The following is a 23,688-nucleotide window of genomic DNA, read 5'->3' on the forward strand; positions in this document are numbered from 1 at the left end:
TGTTGGACAGCAATCAGATGGGACACAGGATCCAAACATGCTGATTTTCTGTTTACCACCCTTCTTGCTGCGGCTCCAATTTATTCCATTGGAGGCTGAAAACCCACAAGAGCTGACTCTGCACCTTTGGTTGGAAATAAAGACTTGGCAGCAGCTTTCAGGTCCTACAACGAGTATCCCATATTACTGAGACTTTGGAACTCTGATACTAATAAGTGTATCGACAACAGAAGCGCTGACCACTGCCATAGAAAACTCCATCTAAGTGGCTGGGATACCACAGAACCTCGTGGTTTGGAGCCACGAAAAGCAAAAGCCAGCCAGGCCCTCCCCAATTTAATCCCTGTTCATCAACTGCAGCCAGAAAGAGTGTATGTGGACACCCCACAAGACCAGGATTGAGCCTGGCTGTAACAGCAAGCCCTGTGGTTGAACACTGTACAGGTGTCCACCATTCAGGTCTGCATAGAAAAAATGGAGACCAAGCACAGGAGTATGGCCAGGATTCCGAAACATACACAGGGATGATGGGAAAATGGGACTTGATGCAAATTAAGATATGGGCTGCAGAGTTTTGGATAAGTACAAGTTTGCATAGGGAGAGATGTGAGGCCAGCCAGGAACGGTTTGATGGTCAAGGTAATGGAGTGCGATTGAATGATCTTCACTTGCATGGATGACTGCAGCACCAACAACACACTAGGAGCTTATCATCCATAACACAGCAGCATCAGTTTCCCATCCACCATCTTAAATATTGCCCCATTGATGGCGCATTGTGGCTGCTGTGCGTACCATCTACAAGATGCACTGTATAGCAATTCACCACACAAACAGCTGCAAGTCACACACACCCCCAACTTGTAAATATATCACCATTCCTTCATTGTTGTTGGGTCAAAATTCTGGAAGTCCATCCCAAACACCTTCATTACACCAGGTGCAATGGTTCAGAGGTAGCAACTCAACTGCTAACCAATGCCCACATCCCATGAAAAAAGTATGGTATGAAATGTAAGGAAAGGTGGAAATGCAGCAGGCTGGTGAGCAAGTTATCATAGGTATGTTAGTCATAATTTTCAAAAGTTGCTTAAACTTGGGGATTGTGCCATTGTACTTGAAAATTTCAAAGATTACTCCATTATTTAGGAAAGAGGGAAAATCCATTTAACTACAGGCCTGTGTAACATCAGTCGTGGGGAACTTCCTGGGATCTATCACCAGGCACAGGGTGACTGAGCACTTGGACAAGTATAAACTGAGCATCAGTAAGAATTTGTGATGGTCATGCCTGGCAAAATTAGTTATTTTAAGGAGGTCACTAATATGGTGGATTGGGAGCATCAGCGGATGTTGTCTAAAATAAAAAAGGCATTTGACAAGGTCCTGCACAAGAGGAGATTATCAAAAAAAGTATATGGAATTGGAGGACAACTTGTGATATGGGAGGAAAGTTGGTTGGGAGGAGGCAAGAGACAGAGAGTAGGGATAAAGCAAAATCTACTGATTGGTGCGAAACATTACTGTGGTACAAGATAAGTATCATAGAATCTTACAGTGCAGAAGGAGGCCATTCAGCCCATCAAGTCTGCACCGACCACAATCCCACCCAGGCCCTATCCCTATAGCCCCTTGCATTTACCCTAGTTTGTTCCCCTGATACTAAGGGGCAATTTAGTATGGCCAATTCACCTAACCTGCATATCTTCTGCCTGTGCGAGGAAACTGGAACACCTGGAGGAAACCCACGCAGACATGGGGAGAACGTGCAAACTCCACAGAGACAGTGCCCCAAGCCGGGAATCGAACCTGGGTCCCTAGAGCTGTGAGGCAGCAGAGCTAATCACTGTGCCACTCCTAGTAGTGTTACCTAGAACAAAATCAGAAAATGCTGGAATATCTCAGCAGGTCTGACATCATCTGTGAAGAGAGAATAGAGCCAACGTCGAGTCTGGATGACCCTTCGTCAGAGCTACGAAGGGTCACCCAGACTCGAAACATTGGCTCTATTCTCTCCCCACAGATGCTGTCAGACCTGCTGAGATTTTCCAGCATTTTCTGTTTTTGTTTCAGATTCCAGCATCCGCAGTATTTTGCTTTCATCTTAATGTTCCCTAGAGATGTATTCTGGGCTTCAAATTTTCATCACACTTCAGAGATTAATGACTTGGATTGAGGAAAAGAGCATATATAATCTAAATTTGCAAATCACACCAAGTGAGGAGGTTGTGGGTGAGTTGTAGAGATTGGAGCAGGAAGTGAATAAAATTATGACAGTGCTCAATGTGGGTAAGTGTGAGGTTATCCGCTTAGGATGCAAGAAAGACAAATTGGAATATTTTCTCATTACTAAGTGATTATGAACTGTGGGGGAACAAAGGGTTTAGGTGTCCATGTACACAAGGCACTGAAAGACAATGCACAGATCTGAAAAGTAATCAAAACCACGAATGGAATGTTGACCTCTTCTAGCACAGAGTCTTGGTCAGACCCAGTCTGGAATACTGTGTTCGATTTTAGACACTGCAGCTATTCCTTTGGAAAGGGGGTGCAGCACAGGATCATAGAATGATACCAGGCAAAAGGGGTTCAATAATGAAAGCAGGTTGTTTATGGTGATCTAACTGAAGTGGTTAAAATGCGAAAGGAATTTGAGAGGGTAGAGACAGAGATACTATTTGCTGTGGAGGTGAAATCTAGAACAAGGGGATAAAACCATAAAACTGGAGCTCAGCCATTCAGCAGCAAAATCAGGAAGCAGTTTTTCAAAGAGTAGTGGAAATTTGGAACTCTCTCTGCCAAATGGCTATGGATGTTGGGGATCAAACGAAAGCTTGAGGTCGATTAATTTTGTTACACAAGATATCAAGGGATATGGAGCATGGGGATGTGGTGGTGGTGGGGGTAAAGAAATAACAGTTGAGGTATAGATTAGCCATGATCTGAGTCACAGAACAGGCTCTAGAGGCTGAATGGCCACCTCCTGCTTCTATATCCACATGTACTCTGCTCCAGCTATAGGAAGATGATGCAGTTGGCTATGTTGGAATAGAGCAATGGGGAGCTAACTGTACAGCACAGGCTGAAGCTGGAGACAAATACTTTGTCTGTCAAAAGTATTTGTATAAGCAATTAATTACGGTGCCACTCCCTCATTCTCTGAGCACAATAGAGAAACAGTTACTCAAATTGGTCTGTACAAGTGTGACTTTGCTACTGTTGTGCTTGCTGCAATGAAATACCCATTAATAGTTGGACAAGTATTGCTGGGTTCAACCAATGCATTCCTATGTCTATGAGAGCAGGCTTTGTCCTTCGTTTAGGGGCTGAGCTACAGCAAACACAGCTCCTATATTCTCTGACCAAAGGCCAACAGCACCTCAAAGAGCTCACTCAGAATACTTCCTCAGTGTGAACATAGCTGCTTTCTCAGTGCAAGCAAAGTATGTGCGAGCCACACAGCAGAAGAGAATGTGGCACTTCAGTATAACAAGTCTGCGAGCAGAAGGTAAGGACACAGCTTATTTCATCAAGACACGCTGGCACTTTTAGAAACTGGAGGCTTTTGCAAAGAAACCCAACATTCATATTAATATACCCAAAATATAAATATACCAGGAATGTAATTGCAAATTTAATTTAATTTAATTGTAGGATTCCCCACAAAACGGAGAAGGAAACAGGGTGTAAAATACAAACAAACAATCGGAAACTGGCAATGGAAGAGAGCTCTACAGCTGCACTGAAACATCCTTTCCCAAACTGGGCTCTCTAAAATCATTAGGTTTCTGCTTTGCTTTATTTGTTGTCTGACGAGCACATTACTTCTCTGCCATATACGAATGAAATGAGAGCATTGTTTCCTTTTGGGGGCCAATCTTTATAACGGGTCCTCCACCAGGAAAAGGGTGAAAAGCATTACTGTGGACAGGGGCCATGGGTGTAATGAGTTCCATAAAGACACAGATTAACCCTTTGAAAGCAGCAGGAATCTTTCTGCATTGCCAAGGTTTTCCTTGTGAATCCTCTGAACTGAAGTCTGCTCAGCAGATTTCTGCAGTTCTGTTTCAGCAGACAAGTGAAGCTAGTGTTGAGATTGGCAACTCAGTAGTCAGCATTCAGAACAGTAGCAGGGATTAGGTTACAGTGGGCAAGAGGTTGGGAACAGTTTGGCTATCCGGAGTTTGTGTTAATTGGTGAAAGAATGAGTCTAAAGCTAGTTTTTGTTGTATCAGGCGAGTTTGTTTTCAAGACAGCTCAGCTGAGTGTCAGACCCCCCCCTCCACTGTTCCAGCTGTATTCACTTACACTCTGCACAACTGATTAAACCACATCAACAAATTGAGGAACAAATGTCCATTCACAGGTGAGCCACTGCTCAATGGTCTTATTGCCTTAACAATGTAATTGCTGACACATTCACAGATTCCCTCTTTTAAAATTAAAGCTTTGGGAAAATGAACATATTTTTTCATTCCAAGCGAAAAGAAACAAAGTCCATGATAAATCCCACATTCCCTTTACCATATATATGTAAAATGATCACAAAGCAAAAGAAAAATTTTGGTTTTAAGACATCCCTCTTTCAATAATTTAATAATTTCTTGGAGCGGACATCTCTTTTTGTAAAAACAGTCTGATTATTGGTAACTTGTGTCAACTCATTATATCTTCAAGATCTCCATTTTCTCTAACATTTCTTTTATGCTAGCTAGGTCTATTCTTAGCCTTTTTTTCAGTGATACTTTTCATTCAGTAAACATTATCCCACAGAGACCAGTTATCAACATACCATTCCATGGGCAAACTTTTCTCACATCGTCAGAAATACTATACACAGGGCAGTGTTTTGGATAAGTAGACCCCTAAATCTGTTGCTTTTACTAATGCTAGTGTTTCAACATCCAAGGTGCTTTACACTACCCTTTTTATTTTCTTTGCTTCCCAAACCAATGGGCAACATTGATCATTCTATCTCACCAAGAGCATGATGAATCCTGCTGTGCTAGAATAGCATGTGAAGTCTCACTAAAAATGACCAACCATCATGTATTCCAGTTCACCCAAGGCTGAAAACTTGTGTACATTTCGCTTAATTTAGGCCGCCTTCACGACACACGATAGCGCAGAGTCGCTGAGCAGAGACTGATAGCCAGGTTCCGCACACATGAGGTCGGCCTCAACCGGGATCTTGGGTTCATGTCACACTATCTGTAACTCCCACAACTTGCCTGGACTTGCAAAGTCTCACTGGCTGTCCTGTCTGGAGACAATACACATCTCTTTAACCTGTGCTAATGCTCGCTCTACTCACATTGTCTGTACCTTTAAGACTTGATTAGCTGTAAAGACTCGCATTCCCATCATTATTCTGTAAATTGAGTTTGTGTCTTTATATGCCCTGTTTGCTATTAATGAGCAGATCTCCCACTCAACTGACGAAGGAGCAGTGCTCCGAAAGCTAGTGGCACTTGCTACCAAATAAACCTGTTGGACTTTAACCTGGTGTTGTTAGCCTCCTTACTGTGTTTACCCCAGTCCAACACCGGCATCTCCACATCATCCCATGTATTTACCATGGCCAATCCACCTAACCTGCATATCTTTGGACTGTGGGAGGAAACTGGAGTGCCCGGAGGAAACCCACGGAGACACAGGGAAAACATGCAAACACCACACAGTCAACCGAGGCTGGAATCAAACCCAAGTCCCTGGTGCAGTGGGGCAGTACTGCTAACCACTGTGCTGCCTTCCTCAACCCTAGCGTACTTCATCATAATACTCAGTTCCACCACATCGTAACTAGCATCAGGTCTAGTATGAGTGAACAACCAGTTCAACTGCCCAAACTTCTTGATTGGTCTGTTTCTTCCTTAGATGCTTAGATCCTCTTTTTGTGAGGATCTGACCAGATTTATTAGGAAGCAACTAACATTTTCTATATAAGATTGTTGGTTCAATGTCACTCCTGATCTACCAGATTTTTTCCAGAACCTCAGCTTTAATGAAAGTCTTTCTGCTTGCAAGCAACGGGCAGTACAGTGGCACAATGGTTAGCACTGCTGCCTCATAGTGCTAGGGACCTGGGTTTGATTCCGGCCTTGGGTGACAGTCTGTGTGAAGTTTACACGTTTTCCCCATGTCTACGTGAGTTTACCCTGGGTGCTCCGGTTTCCTCCCACAGACCAAAGAAATGTAGGTTGGGGGGATTAGCCGTGTTAAATGCACAGGGTTATGGGGATGAGGGAATTGGGCCAGACTAAGATGCTCTTTCGGAGAGTTGGTGCAGACTTGATGGGCCAAATGTCCTCCTTCTGCATCTAGAGATTCTATGATTCAGACAAGCAGAAAATGTACAGCTAATGCTAGTCACTTCGAGAGCAAGGGAGCATCCGACAGAACCAAGGACAACTTTGGATTCCTGCCTTACACCGGCACGGTAGCACAGTGGTTAGCACTGCTGCTTCACAGCTCCAGGGTCCCGGGTTCGATTCCCGGCTCGGGTCACTGTCTGTGTGGAGTTTGCACATTCTCCTCGTGTCTGCGTGGGTTTCCTCCGGGTGCTCCGGTTTCCTCCCACAGTCCAAAGATGTGCGGGTTAGGTTGATTGGCCAGGTTAAAAAAAAATTGCCCCTTAGAGTCCTGAGATGCATAGGTTAGAGGGATTAGCGGGTAAAATATGTGGGGGTAGGGCCTGGGTGGGATTGTGGTCGGTGCAGACTCGATGGGCTGAATGGCCTCCTTCTGCCCTGTAGGGATTCTATTCTATTCTATGATTCTAGATACAGACTATACTCCAATTATTTGTGAAGAGCTCTTTACATACACTGCCCATGCCACGCCATTTGCAATGTGGTTGATAGCCAATATTTTATGCAACATGTCACCCATCACTGCACGCACGCACACACATACAATTACTGAATGGGCTCTCAGCTGCAGTGTGCTTAACTATGATATTCAAATTTTCATACATCTCAAAATTGGTGAATTCCCCACTATTATCGGTCAGGAATTTTGTTGACTTTCCTAATCCTTTTCCCACCTGTTTCTCCTTGGGTTTTATCAACAATGGTCCGTTTGTCCTTCCCATGTATTAAAATTGATAAGCTAAATCTGGTCACCATATCTATAAAAAAAGTGTAGGAAAAAACCCCATCTCTGTCCCATACTTTTAAGTCTATTCCTACTGCATCGTGAAATTCCCTGGCTAGGGACAAGCTCACAACAGGACGTGGTGTCTTTCTGATATTTTATACATATTTCACACCAAGCTGTGACTCGCTCAATAAGTTACATTCCTTATCACGCACTCCAGCGTCTTGCAGTAAAGCTTTCAGTTTTTGTAGTGCTGAATATGCAAACCGTCTATACAAATTCCAGATAATCATCTTTTTGTTCACCAAATTCTTACTCTTAAAAAGTTAACCAAACTTCTTGAACTCTTTGATGAGAAACTTCTGGCTTCTTTAATGTAGACAGTAATGGCCTATTCTAGTAAAATGTAGATCTATGGCTTTCCTGAACACGATCGCTCTGTCATTCTTCTTGCGCAGCGGCATCTGTGCTTACTTCATCCAAGGCCTGCTTAACAATAAAGATATATCGCTAGAAACCACGCCTGCACTGAAGAAAGACTGATCCCAGCTATCCTACAAGGGGGACTATCCTTTTCGAAGACAGTGTGTTATCATCTCCAAACCCAAAGCAGGTAGAGCTTTCACACTCCTTAACCTTCCACTAATCTGCCTCATCAAAAGACTCCAGGTAGCAGTTAAGTCAGTCCACCCCTCACACAGTGGAAGTGCAACCGCTGTCTAAAATGGCATAGCTGATTGAACTAGCCATCAAAATACTCATCACTGGATTCAAACTCTCAGTAACCAACACAAGTCCTTCCTGACAATCCCCATCATCATTTTAAGCCTTGGAATTTTCTGCTTGGTGTTATTTTAAAAACTCAATTCTATTGCTGCGGTAAATGTGATTCCAAATATTATGCAATACACCAACAACACTGATTAGCCATTCCCCACGCAGTTCTCGGGTTTATGCATCTGCAGTCACCATCTCAGACCCCACTTTTTGTCTCAACTTTCAAATCAGTAAAAGGTACGACAATCTTCAGACTGCTTATGAATAAGCCCATTGTTGTTTAATATTTGGACAATATCGAAACTATCAGTCGCCTGTTTTCAATACAAAAGTAGATGGAAACACACTCTCGTAGAATTTTTAGGGCAGCAGCCATTTGGTCTAAAAGAGAGAGTCTTTACCTTGGAATTGAACTCCCATCAATGTTAAAAGTCTATCGACATGAGAAATGTGTGAACAATTGAATAATGTAAATTTGAATACTAACTCCTGGATGCCAAGTTTAATCTCTTCAGTCTCTTATACCATCTATCAAAATTAACACATTCCTCCATAGACTGATTTCTTAAATTTAATCAGAGGCTGACCAGGTTTTACACATGTCCAATAACTCATCCTTCTTGTAGAATTTATCCAAGTACTCTAACAGAAGGTTGTTATCCAAACCAAATCAATGTTCCATTCTGAAAGTACGCTACTCCAATTTTACTTTTTGCTGACAATGGCAAAGCCATACCTTGCAACTCTCAGGGTAATGAAGTAACCCATGTCTGCACATTAACTTCTGTTTTCCATTGCTCATATGGTTCTGCCTCTGAAAAAATTGGTGGATAATCAAAGCCTGATATTTTACATCTTCCTTCTGCTATCCTGGAACTTGATTTGTCAGCAGCAGTATACTACCCTTTCCTTCAGAGGATAGAGACAAAGACCTTCTTTTTCTGCAACTAGTTACCAAAGGCTAATATTCACCCCCTGCTACAATGTTAAGTACAATAATTACATATGGTGAAATAATTAATCTGAAGCTAATTACCTCTGATGGGTTTATTTTCCAAGACAGCTCAGGAGGGTGAGTGACCCCACACTGTTCCAGCTGCGTTCATTTACAGGTGAGCCAAAGGTGATCATGCCTTTAACAATGCAACTGGCTTAACAATGTAATTGCCAAACTATGCAATTGCTTAAAAATTGACAGGCGCTCCAGACAATAGAACATATAAATGGAAGAATTTGCATTGTATCTTTTACTATCTCTGGGTACTCCAAAATTATTTAAATTAATTAAGTGCTTCTGAAGTGTCGTCACTTAATGCAGGAAGCTAGACACAAAGTCCCACAAACAGTGATGCACAAATGACTCGATGATCTGTTTTAGTGATTTTGGGATAAACGTTGGCCCGTACACTAGGGGCTAACACCCCTGCTCTTCTTAGAGTAGTGCCATGGTACCTTTCACGTCCATGAGGCAGCAGACTGGGCCTCAGCTCAACATCTCACTCAAAAGAGCCACCTAATATTACAGCACTCCCTCAGTGGTGTACTGAAGTGTCAGGCTGGATTACGTATTCAGATCTGGGGAGCAACCTTCTAACTGAGAAGAAGCAGGAGTTTCACTCACTGTACCACAGCTGACACCATGTTCAGAGTAAAACACAGCGAGAGAGAGAGTAAATGCTGAAAAACACACAAGTTCTAAAAACTCTCCAATGGAAATGTTAGCCAATTTTTGGATTCTGTCTTTGTTGTACTTATCCAAGCTTTATTTTCATTGCCTCTGGGAATGAGAAGTCCAGAATCTTTAACTGCTCTAAACATTTTTCAGACTCCTTCCCCGTCTAACAACCAGATACGTCTTAATCTTAAAATGTAAAACTGTTCTCTTTTACAGACAATTATCCAGTGACCCATTAAACATTTCCTGTGCTATCGAATTGCTCTCTCATTTGTTTCTGCAGCTCTGTCAGAATGTCTTTCGGGCTCGAGGAGTTGAAGGCTTTAATCAACAATCTGCTTGTCAAAGTTCGAGAATTCCAGCAGTCTGACATTGTCAGATATGTCTCTTTTCTGATCATCCTGACATTTATCTGTAAGTACTGGATAACAAAGTTGGGTGGAAATAATTACAGATTTGCTCAATGTATTCCTCAGGCTTGATATAGGTCATTGATGAGGCACAAGAAGTTATTGAATCTTTCAATACTAAAGAACTAACATTAATCATTCAAGATGATTAATCCAAGGAGCACAGTCCTGAATCACTGAGCACAAGCACATTAACAGCTTCTCTGGACCACACCAGACAGCAATGCTCTCCTACAACAGATATGTGGGGTCTCACTGACCACCTGAAACAAATGCTTGCTGCCGAACATCCCAGAGTTGGCTAAAGGTACAAATGTACTTGCTCAATCAGATCATGTCCAAGGCATAATGCCAACTGCCAATATTTAAACATAATTGTATTTAATTTTTGGACTCTGTAAAGTTGGAAGAATAGCCTGACTAACAATACGCAATTTGCTCCCTGCTGGTTGTCATCTGTGCTACTTTAGAATGTTGCTAATCAAGGTTCTCTCAAAGTTTCCTGATCTCTTTGGTCCAGCATTATGCTGGGTAGTATGCATATCCAATAATTGCCGAGATTGTAGAACTCACTATCATAGAACATTACAGCGCAGTACAGGCCCTTTGGCCCTCGATGTTGCGCCGACCAGTGAAACCAATCTAAAGCCCATCTAACCTACACTATTCCAATATCATCCATATGTTTATCCAATGACCATTTAAATGCCTTTAATGTTGGCGAGTCCACTACTGCTGCAGGCAGGGCATTCCACGCCCTTACTACTCTCTGAGTGAAGAACCTACCTCTGACATCTGTCCTATATCTATCACCCCTCAATTTAAAGCTATGTCCCCTCATGCTAGCTATCACCATCCGAGGAAAAAGGCTCTCACTATCCACCCGGTCATCTTGTATGCCTCTATTAAGTCACTTCTTAACCTTCTCTGTAATGAAAACAACCTCAAGTCCCTCAGCCTTTCCTCATAAGACCTTCCCACCATACCAGGCAACATCCTGGTAAATCTCCTCTGCACCCTTTCCAATGCTTCCACATCCTTCCTATAATGCGGCGACCAGAACTGTACGCAATACTCCAAGTGCGGCCGCACCAGAGTTTTGTACAGCTGCAACATGACCTCCTGGCTCCGAAACTCAATCCCTCTACCAATAAAAGCTAACACACTGTACGCCTTCTTAACAACCCTATCAACCTGGGTGCCAACTTTCAGGGATCTATGCACATGGACACCCAGATCCCTCTGTTCATCCACACTACCAAGTATCTTACTATTAGCCCAGTACTCTGTATTCCTGTTACTCCTTCCAAAGTGAATCACCTCGCACTTTTCCACATTGAACTCCAATTGCCACCTCTCAGCCCAGCTCTGCAGCTTATCTATGTCCCTCTGAAACCTGCAACATCCTTCCGCACTGTCTACAACTCCACCGACTTTAGTGTCATCCGCAAATTTACTAACCCATCCTTCTACGCCCTCATCCAGGTCATTTATAAAAATGACAAACAGCAGTGGCCCCAAAATAGATCCTTGCGGTACACCACTAGTAACTGAACTCCAGGATGAACATTTCCCATCAACCACCACCCTCTGTCTTCTTACAGCTAGCCAATTCCTGATCCAAACCGCTAAATCACCCTCAATCCCATGCCTCCGTATCTTCTGCAATAGCTTACCATGGGGAACCTTATCAAAGGAAGTTATCAACCACATGAAGTGGTTGAGGCATAGATGTGTTTTAGGGGAAATTAGATAAACACATGTGGAATAAAGAAATAGAAGGACAAGGCGATAGATTGAGTTGAAGTCAGGCTGCAGATGTTCTCAGAGCATAAACTCCAGCATTGACCTGCTTGGCCCAAATGGTTCTGCGCTATAAATTTTATCTAGAGTTACAACTGGGTAATTCTGTGAATTCTGCAAAGATGACAGTGTTCTGTCTTATTCCCAGGTACTTTTCTCCTGCTGTTTTTCATTCCTGTTATCTACTGCTGCTGTTCCTGCATTTGCGGCAAAAAAGGTGGCCGAGTGAAGCCCAAATCCCATCCCTAACAGCAGGAATCCCCGATGGATATTACAACACACAAGCAGCTGGTGGTGGTGCACACCTGAAGAAGAACTGTGCTGTTTATCTTTGTTTGTCCTGTGTCACCTTGTGGGAGCAGAAACTTCAAATCATAATTAAGATGGAACAAAACACCTAGTCGAAGATCAATGCAGTCGACCCCATTATGACAGTTTTGCTGGTTGATTGGTTGGCTATCAAAGAACATCCCAAAAACCCTATACCAAATTAACATAAAACATTAGCCAACACTCTAAACTCCTTGCAGTTATTGAAATACATAATGCCAGAAACTGTTGAAATCTTCACTTTCATCTTATGTAAACTCTTCATCAGATAGCGCAGCTCCTAGCAAATGCACCAAGTGGCAAAATGCTGGAGGTTTATCCAGCAATGCCAACAACAATGTTAATGCACTACACACACACACACACTAGGAGAACCCAGCAACCTCCATCTGAGCAACAAGCACAGTAACCATCTTCCAACCTAACAAACTCCACAAATCATCCTGGCCTCAGTGAGACTGGCTGTTATTCAGCTCAAAGCCTGTAACATGGCCATATACAACAGGATCAGCAAAGATACCAACTAATCTTCTGTGATACTGAAGGGGGGTTATTTCAGCCTGGCAATATACTCCAATTACTGCAGTTACTCATATAGTGCCCATGCAATTGGATATTACAATCTGGTTAGGTCACCACAGGAGCAATTCCTGACCACAGTCTCCAATCACAGTACATTCCTGCTACAACCTGGGTGCTATCACTCTTACATCAGCTTTCACAGCAGCTGCTTTTAAATGCCATCCGGCACACATGATATTCATGCTAAATGCTATGCTCTTCGGAGCAGCATCAGATCATTGCTCTGTTCAATCTATCACTTTTCCTCGAACTCTCAAACAGGGCCTTCTGTTGGGTTGCTACACATTCTTTACTATGATTTATATTTTACAATTCAAGGTGTTTAATAAATTGTTGCAAATAAAGGAATGTAACTGATCTGTTCACGCCAATCTAATCAACCGATCAGAGCCCCTCATATTTTACCAAACTAACTGACCAGTACAGACTGATAAATAACATTGACTGCAACACCCCGTCCCCCACCAGATATTGCTGCTCGAAATCCGCACAATAGTGGATTGGTGGGATGTGGTGTTACAACGAGGAATATCGAAAATCTATTGATAAACAACTGCTGAGCAGAGGGCATTGCAGAAACAGAACACCAATCTTACAGAAAAGTCACAAACTCCTGCACTCAGTGAAGATTTTGACACACACATTCTTGTGGAATGTAACACAGCTGTCACAAGTGACACACCTCAACAAATTCTGAGCTTAAAAACCATCAAATAATAACATTTATCACAAGAAGGCTCTGATATCTATCCTGTCCTGCTCTCCAAAAAGGAACAACTCATTAAAAGCAGAAACTTTCTAATAGTTTTTCCAAGTGGCGAACCTTCAGTACTCATGCTCCCAAAGTGCGAGTTGGCAAGCCGTCCATTTGAGAGGGAGAAGGGAAGGATAAGTCACAGCCAAGTCAAATCCTGTCTAACAGGAGTCTACACATAAGCAAAGGTAAATGGACTGCAATCAATGGCGGGAGACCTGCTTTGATTTTGCTCTCGTCTGATGCGTATGAACCTAGAGAAAGGCGCTGGCCTAGTGGTATTATCACTGCACTATTAATTCAGAAACTCAGCTAATGTTCTGGGGATCCGGGTTCAAATCCTGCTACAGCAGCTGTTCGAATTTGAATTCAATAAAAATGATCCGGCATTAAGAATCTACTGATGACTTTGAAACCATTGTTGATTGTCGGAAAAACCTTTCTTGTTCACTAATGTCATTTAGGGAAGGAAATCTGCCCTCCTTACCGGGTCTGACCTACATGTGATTCCAGAGCCACAGCAATGTGGTTGACTCTCAACTGTCCTCCAAGGCCAATTAGGGATGGGCAATAAATGTTGGCAAGCCAGCAACACCCATGTCCCACGAATTAATTTTTAAAAAAATGTACTGAGAGATCAACCCTAACCCCAACTTAGGACGGCACGGTAGCACAGTGGTTAGCACCGCTGCTTCACAGCTCCAGGGACCTGGGTTCGATTCCCGGCTTGGGTCACTGTCTGTGTGGAGTTTGCACATTCTCCTCGTGTCTGCGTGGGTTTCCTCCGGGTGCTCCGGTTTCCACCCACAGTCCAAAGATGTGTGGGTTAGGTTGATTGGCCATGCTAAAAATTGTCCCTTAGTGTCCTGAGATGCGTAGGTTAGAGGGATTAGCGGGTAAATATGTAGGGATATGGGGGTAGCACCTGGGTGGGATTGTGGTCGGTGCAGACTCGATGGGCCAGATGGCCTCTTTCTGCACTGTAGAGTTTCTATGATGATCCTCAATAGACCAGAGGTGAAGCCTGGATCTAGGCACCACATCAATCTTTTACGACTGGACCAGAAGAAGCAGAGACATTTAATACTGTTAATGTCTAACGTGATTTTATGTGCTCCACTAATTACAGAAATGGCTAGTCTTTATTTTATAATCCACCATATTTATGGATTCCTGAGAACCAAATCCAATTAACTGTCTTTTGAATATAGCTATATTGTGACATTAGAGTCATTCCCTTATTTCACAGCTTCATTACCCTTTAGACGTACAAGCTGCACCCATAGTATTTTCTTTTTTCCTAACTCTGTCATTTCTAAGCCTGGTCTCTCAGAATTTGAGCAATTTTGTTAATTTCCATCATAATCTTGAAAAATTAGGTCACTTCAAAGTGTCTGAAAGAAAATAGGCCCTATTTCTTTTCACAAGCTTCTTTAATTAAGAAAGAGAGGAGAGAGACAAGAGTGGTGCAAATAATGCTCTTCCCCTGAAGGGGAAAGTCCTCCGCAGCCAGCTGCAAGCCTACCAGCACCTGTAAAACCAGTAACCTGACAGATCATTAAACCACAGTTAGCGAGTCTTTGCCATGTGTGTATAGCCTGTGTAGCAGAAAGCTGCAGCAGCTGCCGAGGGCTTCAGAACTCCAAAAAGGTTATCTAGGATTGCAACGGGATCTTGATAAATTGGGCCAGTGGGCTGACAAATGGCAGATGGAGTTTAATTTAGATAAATGCAAGATGAAGCATTTTGCTCGATCGAACCAGGGCAGGACTTACTCAGTTAATGGTAGGACGTTGGGGAGAGTTATAGAACAAAGATATAGGGGTACAGGTTCATAGTTCCTTGAAAGTGGAGTCATAGGTGGACAGAGTGGTGAAGAAGGCATTCAGCATGCTTGGTTTCATTGGTCAGAACATTGAATACAGCAGTTAGGACGTCTTGTTGAAGTTGTACAAGACATTGGTATGGCCACACTTGGAATACTGTGTGCAATTCTGGTCACCCTATTATAGAAAGGATATTATTAAACTAGAAAGAGTGCAGAAAAGATTTATTAGGACGCTACTGAGACTTGATGTTTTGAGTTATAAGGAGAGGCTGGATAGACTGGGACTTTTTTCTCTGGAGCGTAGAAAGCGGAGGGGTGATCTTATAGAGGTCTATAAAATAATGAGGGGCACAGATCAGCTTGATAGTCAAAATCTTTTCCCAAAGGTAGGGAAGTCCAAAACTAGAGGGCATAGGTTTAAGGTGAGAGGGGAGATATACAAAAGGGTCCAGAGGGGCAATGCTTTCACACAGAGGGTGGTGAGTGCCTGGAACAAACTGCCAGAGGTAGTAGTAGAGGCGGGTACAATTTTGTCTTTGAAAAAGTGTTTAGACAGTTGCATGGGTAAAATGGGTATAGAGGGATATGGGCCAAACGTGGGCAATTCGGACTAGCTTAGGGGTTAAAGGGCTGGCATGTTTCCATGCTGTAAATCTCTACAACTTCAACTTTTCCTCATAACCTACAGTACAAACACCCTTGTGTAATTTAGCTTTCTCCTATTTCATGTTGCATAAAAATTAAATCATATCCAAGAGAAATTTAATTCAACCATTCTGACAATTAAATAAAAAGTAAAAACAGCAAGAGCTGGAGTTCTGAAATAGAATAAACCAGTGTAAGATTTTTTCTTAAAAATGATAGTAGTATTGAATAACTCGAATACAACTAAATGAACAAATTCCCCCTGCTGGATTACATTACATTACACACATTGGGCTGGACCAAGATAGCTGAGAGATGAACTTCAGTAAGTCCCCGACCTTTTGTATCTTCCCATCGACACAGTCCCTGTATATAATGTTTGCATCCAGCATCAGTTTCTGCCGAATTACTAGGCAGCTGGACAATGATATTTACAGATACCCTGGTATTAAAAACCAGGTTCAATTCAGTGCAACATGGCACCCTCTGGTGATGAAAGGAGAAAATAGCCCGTCAACTATTTACATCATGAGGCGTTAAACTACTCTGAATAATATATATCAATTACTAACACATAATAGAGCCATGAGCTAAAAATCTAACTTCCTGACTGGCCCAGGTTGGCAGCTCCATCCCAAACCAAAAGCAGAATCCTGGAAGGTTAGGACTGACTTGGGGCTTGCTTTGCTGATGAAAACTTGAAAACTCCTGATTACCAAAATCACCACATTGTGAGAAACAAGACATTATCATAGAACAGTTACAGAATGGAAGGAGGACATTCGATCTGTCATGTCCCTGCAAGAGCAGCTCAGCGAGCCCACACATTGCCTTGACATTAAGTGCAGAAATCATATTCTAGGTCAAACTTCAAGGTGAGTTAGAGAGATCATTACTGAATGGTGAACTCAAAGGTGAATAAGCTTGGAAAGTATACATGACAGCTATTAGGAGTCTGGTCAGGTGTACAGACTCAATTCCAAACCGTGGGGGAAAATCTTTCTTACTAACTCTCAATTATCGGGCCAGGTTGACTGAGAGAACAGGATTCAGAGCCCAGTGATAAGAAAACCAGCTATCCAGATCTCTTCTGAGTGCTACTAAGACATGGTGTATATTCAACTTCAGAGTCCTGAGGATTCGGATTCTAACCATATACAATACGATGGGACAGATGCAGATTTGGTCATGGTGGATTGTGGGCTGGGGGTGTAAAATGTTTGCAAACTGCCAACTGACACAGGTGGAATGGCAAACTGACAAAATAAAAAAGATTCTGCAGAAAGCTACAGTTTCCCCTGGCTGTCAAACTCAGCTTCAAGCCACACAACTGTCTATGTCCTTTGCCAGTTTCAGTACATCCACTGACTAAAGGGCTGTTGGAGCATGTAGTCAACTATGGGAGACTTGGGCTGGTCAACTGGAAATCCAATTAAAACTAAAACTAATTGCACTATCTTTCCACTCCAACTTATTCTCCACCATCCCTTCACCCATTCACCCCCACCAACTGAAGAACTCAACTGTGGAATTGGCTTTCTTCCACAATCAGCAGACTTTCTCATGCCAGCCAAGGATCATCAAACAACCAGTGGCCAATTTACGTGTCTTCTCCCTGACTCTTTCCAACCGTACTGGTTAGGTGCACTGACCTGAACACGCACTGGAGTGTGGCGACTAGGGGAATTCCACAGTAACTTCATTGCAGTGTTAATGTAAGCTTCATTTGTGACTAATAAATAAACTTTTAACTTTACTGTGTTTGAACTATGAACCTTGTCACTTCAACAGAGATTTTGTTAACGCATCAGCCTTGGTTGGGTGGACAGTACTCCAGCCTCCAACTCGGAAGGTTGTGGGTTCAACTATCACTCCAGAAACTTGAGCACATAATCCAGGCTGAAACTACAAAACAGGAGAGGGGGGTGAGCTGGACTGGTCTTTCAAAGACAATAAATCAAAGCACCTTCTGTTCTCTCAAATGGATGTAAACAATCCCATGGCACAATTTGAAGAGGAGCAAGTGGGTTCTCCCCTGGTCAATAATTATCCCTCATAGAAACAAATTAAATATTTCATTGGTGTTTGAAAGACCTTGCGGTGTACAAACCGGCTGCAATATTTCCTGATAAGTGACTACATGCCAAAAACACCTCATTCTTTTTCAATAAGAACACCAAATAAAATCTCAGCAAAAACCACAGTGTTCCGAAAGAAACATACTTGCATCTACCTTACAAATGTGAGATAATGCATTTTGGAAGGTCTAATACAGATAGGAAATATACAGTAAATGGCAGAACCCTTAATAGTATTGATAGGCAAAGGGATCTGGGTGTACAGGTACTGTAAGTGGCAATGCAGGTGGAGAAGGTAGTCAAGAAGGCATACAGTATGCTTGCCTTCATCAACCGGGGCATTGAGTTTAAAAATTGGCAAATCATGTTGCAGCTTTATAGAACCTCAGTTAGGCTGCACTTGGGATATAGTGTTCAATTCTGGTCGCCACACTACCAGAAGGATGTGGAGGCTTTGGAGAGGGTGCAGAAAAGATTTACCAGGATGTTGCCTGGTATGGAGGGCATTAGCTATGAGGAGAGGTTGGAGAAACTTGCTTTGTTCTCACTGGAACGACGGAGGTTGAGGGGCGACCTGCTAGAAGTCTACAAGATTATGAGGGGCATGGACAGAGTGGATAGTCAGAAGCTTTTTCCCAGGGTGGAAGAGTCAATTACTAGGGGGCATAGGGTTAAGGTGCGAGCAGCAAGGTTTAAAGGAGATGTACGAGCCAGGTTTTTGTTTTACACGGAGGGTGATAGGTGCCTGGAACTTGCTGCCGGGGGAAGGTAGTGGAAGCAGATACGATAGTGACCTTTAAGGGGCGTCTGGACAAATACATAAATAAGATAGGAGTGGAGGGATATGGTCCCCGAAAGGGTAGGGGATTTTACTTCAGTCGGGCAACATGGTCGGTGCAGGGTTGGAAGGCCGAAGGGCCTGTTCCTGTGCTGTAATTTTCTTTGTTCTACATAACATCATTCACCAGAAGCATTTCACAACCAACAACGTACTTTAAAAAAAGTCTAGTCACTGCTGTAACATAGGAAACGGGGCCGCTAATCTGCGCACAGCAAGTTCCCAAAAGCAGTAACGTGTTAATTGATCAACAAATACTGGCTGGGACACTGGGGGGAATTCTCCTGTTCCTGTTTGAAACTTTGTGGATCTTTTATATTCACCAAGAGAGCAGACAGGGCTTCGGGTTAACGTATTATTATCCGAAAGACTACCCCTCCAACAGCACCCTTCAGTCAGCTTAGTCAGGGCGACTGTGCTACCAACTGAACCAAAGTTGACATTAGGATTAAGCGTCATGCCAATGTTAATCGTCTCCACCCATGTTTGCATCACCTGATAATAAAAGAAAATTACAAAAGAAACTGGGCAGAGCCGGACGTGGCTGAGGAATGTTGCACTTTTCCGGTGTGACGTCAGCAGGTTAATATTTAACCCCAAACAAAGCGAAAGTGGCTCAGGTGAAAGCACAAACTAAAGATTTAGTTTTAGTGGACGAGGGGTAACCCACTGAGGAGCAACAACCCTTTCAGTGACAAACAGCTCCAGGTAAGGTCTGGCTATTCTGTAGAAAGGTATTCCTCACACAGTTGTTCATACCTAGAGGCAGACAGACATCTGCTCAGGTGAGGGCAGGCAGAAGGTCACTTTGACTTTCAGTTTGTATCAAAACAAATTACGATATAGGTGGGGAAGGTTTCCCCAACAAGATGAGCTTCCCCCTTGGTGTGGGGAAGGTGAGAGGGTGGTCTTACCCAGAAACAGCAGCTCAAATGATTAGTCTACTTTTGTCTGCTGATCTTGATTCAAAGGATTCAATCCACACAATCTCTCTCTGCGTAGACACACTATAACAAGAGCAACGGGCTGCCCCGACATGGTCGCCCAGGGGACTCTGACGCAGTCGCTATGACATGATTGTTGCATTGTGATTATCAGATATCGAAACACTGCTTAAAAATTCCACCTCTACCCTTGGGTCCTGTCCTCCCAGCCAGCAATTCATGAATACCTTGTGCTTGAAGCAGAGAAGATAAGTTCGATGAATTTTAATCCCTAGTCAGCCCATCACTATTCATTCCCCCCACACTGCCAGCTCCACACCCAGTGGCATCTCTGTCCTGCTTCCAGCCAGATCTGTCCTCCACAACCTGAAATTCCAGTATTTTTCTCACTCTCTATCCTACAGCATGGTGATGGAACAATTGTCATCCCAGGACTCAGGAGTGGTGCAGGAAGTCAGGAGTTGGCTGCTGGGTGATGATTGGGCCCTGGGAGGTCTTGTGGTCATCGCCACATTTGTTATCATGTTCCTGATTCTTGTCTCATTTGCCATCACTTATGGATTCTGTTCAAGGCCAAGGTCAGCAGCCAGGTCCAAATAAATGTTGCAGAAAGGACTGGCAACAACCAGATCAGCAACCGAGACCAGATCAGCAACCGCGACCACGACAACCTGATCCCCCAGCAACGCAACAGTAAAAGCCCAACTGAGACAACAGGAAACCCAACAATCTTGACCTCAGCAATGAAAACCCTAACACCTGAAGAGCCTGGGGAAAGCATTTTCCGGACACTGCTCTCCGACTCTGCTGTGGGAATTCTAGAAATTTCAAAAAACAAATTCCTGCTTTTGGGAAAACAGACATTTTTCTGGCTTGGCTGGAATGGTTACTTCAATCCTTGCACCTTTACAGCTCTTTACTCCAGGAGAGCTCACAAAGCCACCACCCAACACAGCCCAACATCCCAGCTTAAATATCCTTTCCCTCTTTCATCTTCAATTGCATTGTCCTCAGCACTTCTTTGAACCAAATGTACACAAAATCTAAAAATCTTCTATGTTCGCTCTGTTGCCGCGCACCCCCCACCCCAGCCTTTTTAGGTTAACTAAAATGTAATAACCTTTCCTTATTGATTTATGATCTTTTCAAAGTTGTAAAATCTTTTACTCCCATTTGAATTTTAACAACTGAAAATCCAGTATCACTTATCTCCGAATGCAAATTTCTACCCACTGCTTGTTTACTTGAGAAAATTTAATTGACCATACCAATTTCAACACCAACATGCCTAACTCTACCAGGTAATCTGTCCCTAGCATAGATGAATTATTTTAACACAGACAGCCCCATAAGCCTGCTTCACAGAATAACATAATAGGCCCAAAAGATACTTAAAATAACATCCATGTCACGCTACTGATTAATATTTACTGATTTACACTGTACCGATTAATATTGACTGATATAAACTCGATACTGATGAATATTTTTTGATATATGCTGTTTAATATTTACAAATATACTCTGTACCAATCAATATTTACTGATATACTCTGTACCGATTAAAATTTCTTGCTTTACGCCCTCTATTGTTTAATCCTTACTAATATACTCTGCGTTGATTATTAGCTGATATACACTCTGTCCTCACCAATATTTTCCTGCAGTGGAAACTGAGCCATTCATGAAAATCAAGTATATCCTGTGTGAAATTCGAACCTGCAAACAAAGTTCCCTCTAAGTGGTGGGGCCATGTGGCAAACCCAAAATTCCTGCGCAGATAGTGTACAAGTTGGCCGGCCGCTTTGAATTACTCCACATCCATAGCTGGGCAATCAAAATTTAAAAAGTGCCCTCGATATAAAAAAATATTGTCTGCAACTCACACTTGGTAATCAATATTGGCATTTGAAATATCCATCCTGATTCGTTTCCAGCTTCTAACCTAGATATCTGCTATCCTGTATACAAGTTACTCAAAGTACTCAGTTAGGCTCCAGCCTGTTAACTATTATTAAGGGAAAATGTTCAGAAAACACAGGAAATGGAAGCACTTACCCTGGCTGTTCACAGAAGGAAACCAGAGTCTCAAACCCCACCAGGGAGGATTTATCAGAGCTTTTTACAGATCCTCTCTTGCTCTGCAAAAAGCACAAGAAAACAACTATCCTAAGACACACAAGAGGTTTCTTAGTATTCAGAAAACAAGCAACACCACCAAAGGGACAGCCAGAGGAAAGTCAGGACAAGTGCCCCAGTGAGAAAAGGCCATTAGTATCAAAGGGTAATGAAGTGAGCAGAAGGATGAAAGATGGATTGGAAAGCCAAGATGGGGCGAAGGAGCTAATAATGACCAGGTGAAACACGAGGGGTACATGAAACAGCAATATGGGAAAACTAAGAGGCTGATACAATCTCTATAAAGGGCATTTAAACAGTAATTGGATAAACATATGGATGATATTGGAATAGTGTAGGTTAGATGGGCTTTAGATTGGTTTCACAGGTCGGCGCAACATCGAGGGCCGAAGGGCCTGTACTGCGCTGTAATATTCGATGTTCTATACTAATTAATATTTACTGATATACATAAATCACCCACCTCAGTTAGTTTCTAGCCCGTAACTCACTCCCAGGTATATGTTATTCGACATATAAACCAGTCTAACCAGCAGTTCATTTCCTGCTTGTAACTGACTCCAAGATCGCCATAGAATTATAGAATCATAGAATTCCTACAGTGCAGAAGGAGGTCATTCAGCCCATCGAGTCTGAACTGATCTCAATTCTACCCAGGCGCTATCTCCATAACCCCACGTATTTACTCTGCAAGTTCCCCTGACACTAAGGAGCAATTTAGTATGGCCAATCCACCTAATCTGCACATCAATGGAGTGTGGGAGGAAACTGGAGCACCCGGAGGAAACCCACTCAGACATGGGAAAATGTATAAACTCCACTCAGTCACTCGAGGCCGGAATGGAACCTGGGTTCCTGGTGCAGTGAGGCAGCAGTGTTAACCACTGTTCCACCATGCTGCCCATAGGTTAGAAAAAAGGTGGGCGCAGAGGAAAGAAAGCTTGAGGGGATCTAGGGTAAGTAAAGAGGATGAGTGTCAGCCAAGAAGCGTCAGTCTGAAAGGTCAACACTTCAGTGAAAAACTCTGGCAACACTGTACCTGCTTCTCAGAGATCTCCTTCTTGATCAGGAAACGGATGTTCTCGCAATCTAACCTGGAGTAGTAGATACGGCAAAACGATGGCTTTCCATCTCTCCCTGCTCGGCCAGATTCCTGATAATAAGCAGCCATTGACTTTGCAAGATTCCAATGGGCAACAAATCTGCAGAAATTCAAAATGGTCAAAAACCGGCAACACCAAGTGCGCAGAGACAGTCCATATCTAGAACCTTACCTTTTTTTCATTTTAATGTGTGACGAGTGATGCTGGAAAGCTGATACTCATATTGTATGCATGCACAACTACCCCCTTCCCCCTGCGCCTCCCCAACACCCCCCCCCACCACATCCCTCTCCACCCTGTGCATCTCCACCCCCTCTCGCAAGCATCTGTCCCCTCCCTCCTCACCTGCCTGCGCTCCTCACAAACTCCACCCATTGCGTGCTCATCCACAAACACACATGCACGCATCTCCCCCATACACTGGTCTCCCAAGACCATAAAACATAGGAGCAGAAGTAGGCCATTCTGTCCATCAAGGCTGCTCCACCATTCAACGAGATCATGATGGATCTGATATAATCCTCAACTCCAATTTTCCACCTTAACCCCGTAACCCTTGATTCCCTTACTGATTAAAAATCTATCTCAGCCCTGAACATACTTAATGACCCAGCCCCACGGTAAAGAATTCCACAGATTCACTACCCTCCGAGAGGGGAAATTCCTCCTCGTCTCGGTCTTAAA

General features: G+C 43.1%; 1 protein-coding gene and 1 long non-coding RNA gene across 5 annotated transcripts in view; one reads left to right on the forward strand and one right to left on the reverse strand.

The window, feature by feature from the left end:
• Nucleotides 1-23,688, reverse strand: part of recql5 (RecQ helicase-like 5) — a 111,055-nt gene that overhangs the window by 55,136 nt on the left and 32,231 nt on the right. For 3 of the 4 annotated variants that reach the window (XR_013499118.1, XM_078225271.1, XM_078225272.1), the window contains 2 exons: nucleotides 22,941-23,103; nucleotides 21,821-21,903 (listed from right to left, as the gene is read on the reverse strand). The exons of the other annotated variant lie outside the window; for it this stretch is intronic. Coding sequence is in view for 2 of the 3 variants with exons in the window: in XM_078225271.1 (XP_078081397.1) it covers nucleotides 21,821-21,903; nucleotides 22,941-23,103 (246 nt within the window). In the remaining variant the exon portion in view is untranslated. The remainder of the gene's footprint in view (nucleotides 1-21,820; nucleotides 21,904-22,940; nucleotides 23,104-23,688) is intronic. 4 annotated transcript variants of the gene reach the window in all.
• LOC144501486 (uncharacterized) lies at nucleotides 3,034-14,169 on the forward strand. Its single transcript, XR_013499119.1, has 3 exons — nucleotides 3,034-3,508; nucleotides 9,767-9,964; nucleotides 11,912-14,169. It is a non-coding gene; the product is annotated as an uncharacterized LOC144501486 (long non-coding RNA).

This window comes from Mustelus asterias, chromosome 12 (assembly GCF_964213995.1).
Source record: "Mustelus asterias chromosome 12, sMusAst1.hap1.1, whole genome shotgun sequence".
NCBI classification, from domain to species: Eukaryota; Metazoa; Chordata; class Chondrichthyes; order Carcharhiniformes; family Triakidae; genus Mustelus; species Mustelus asterias.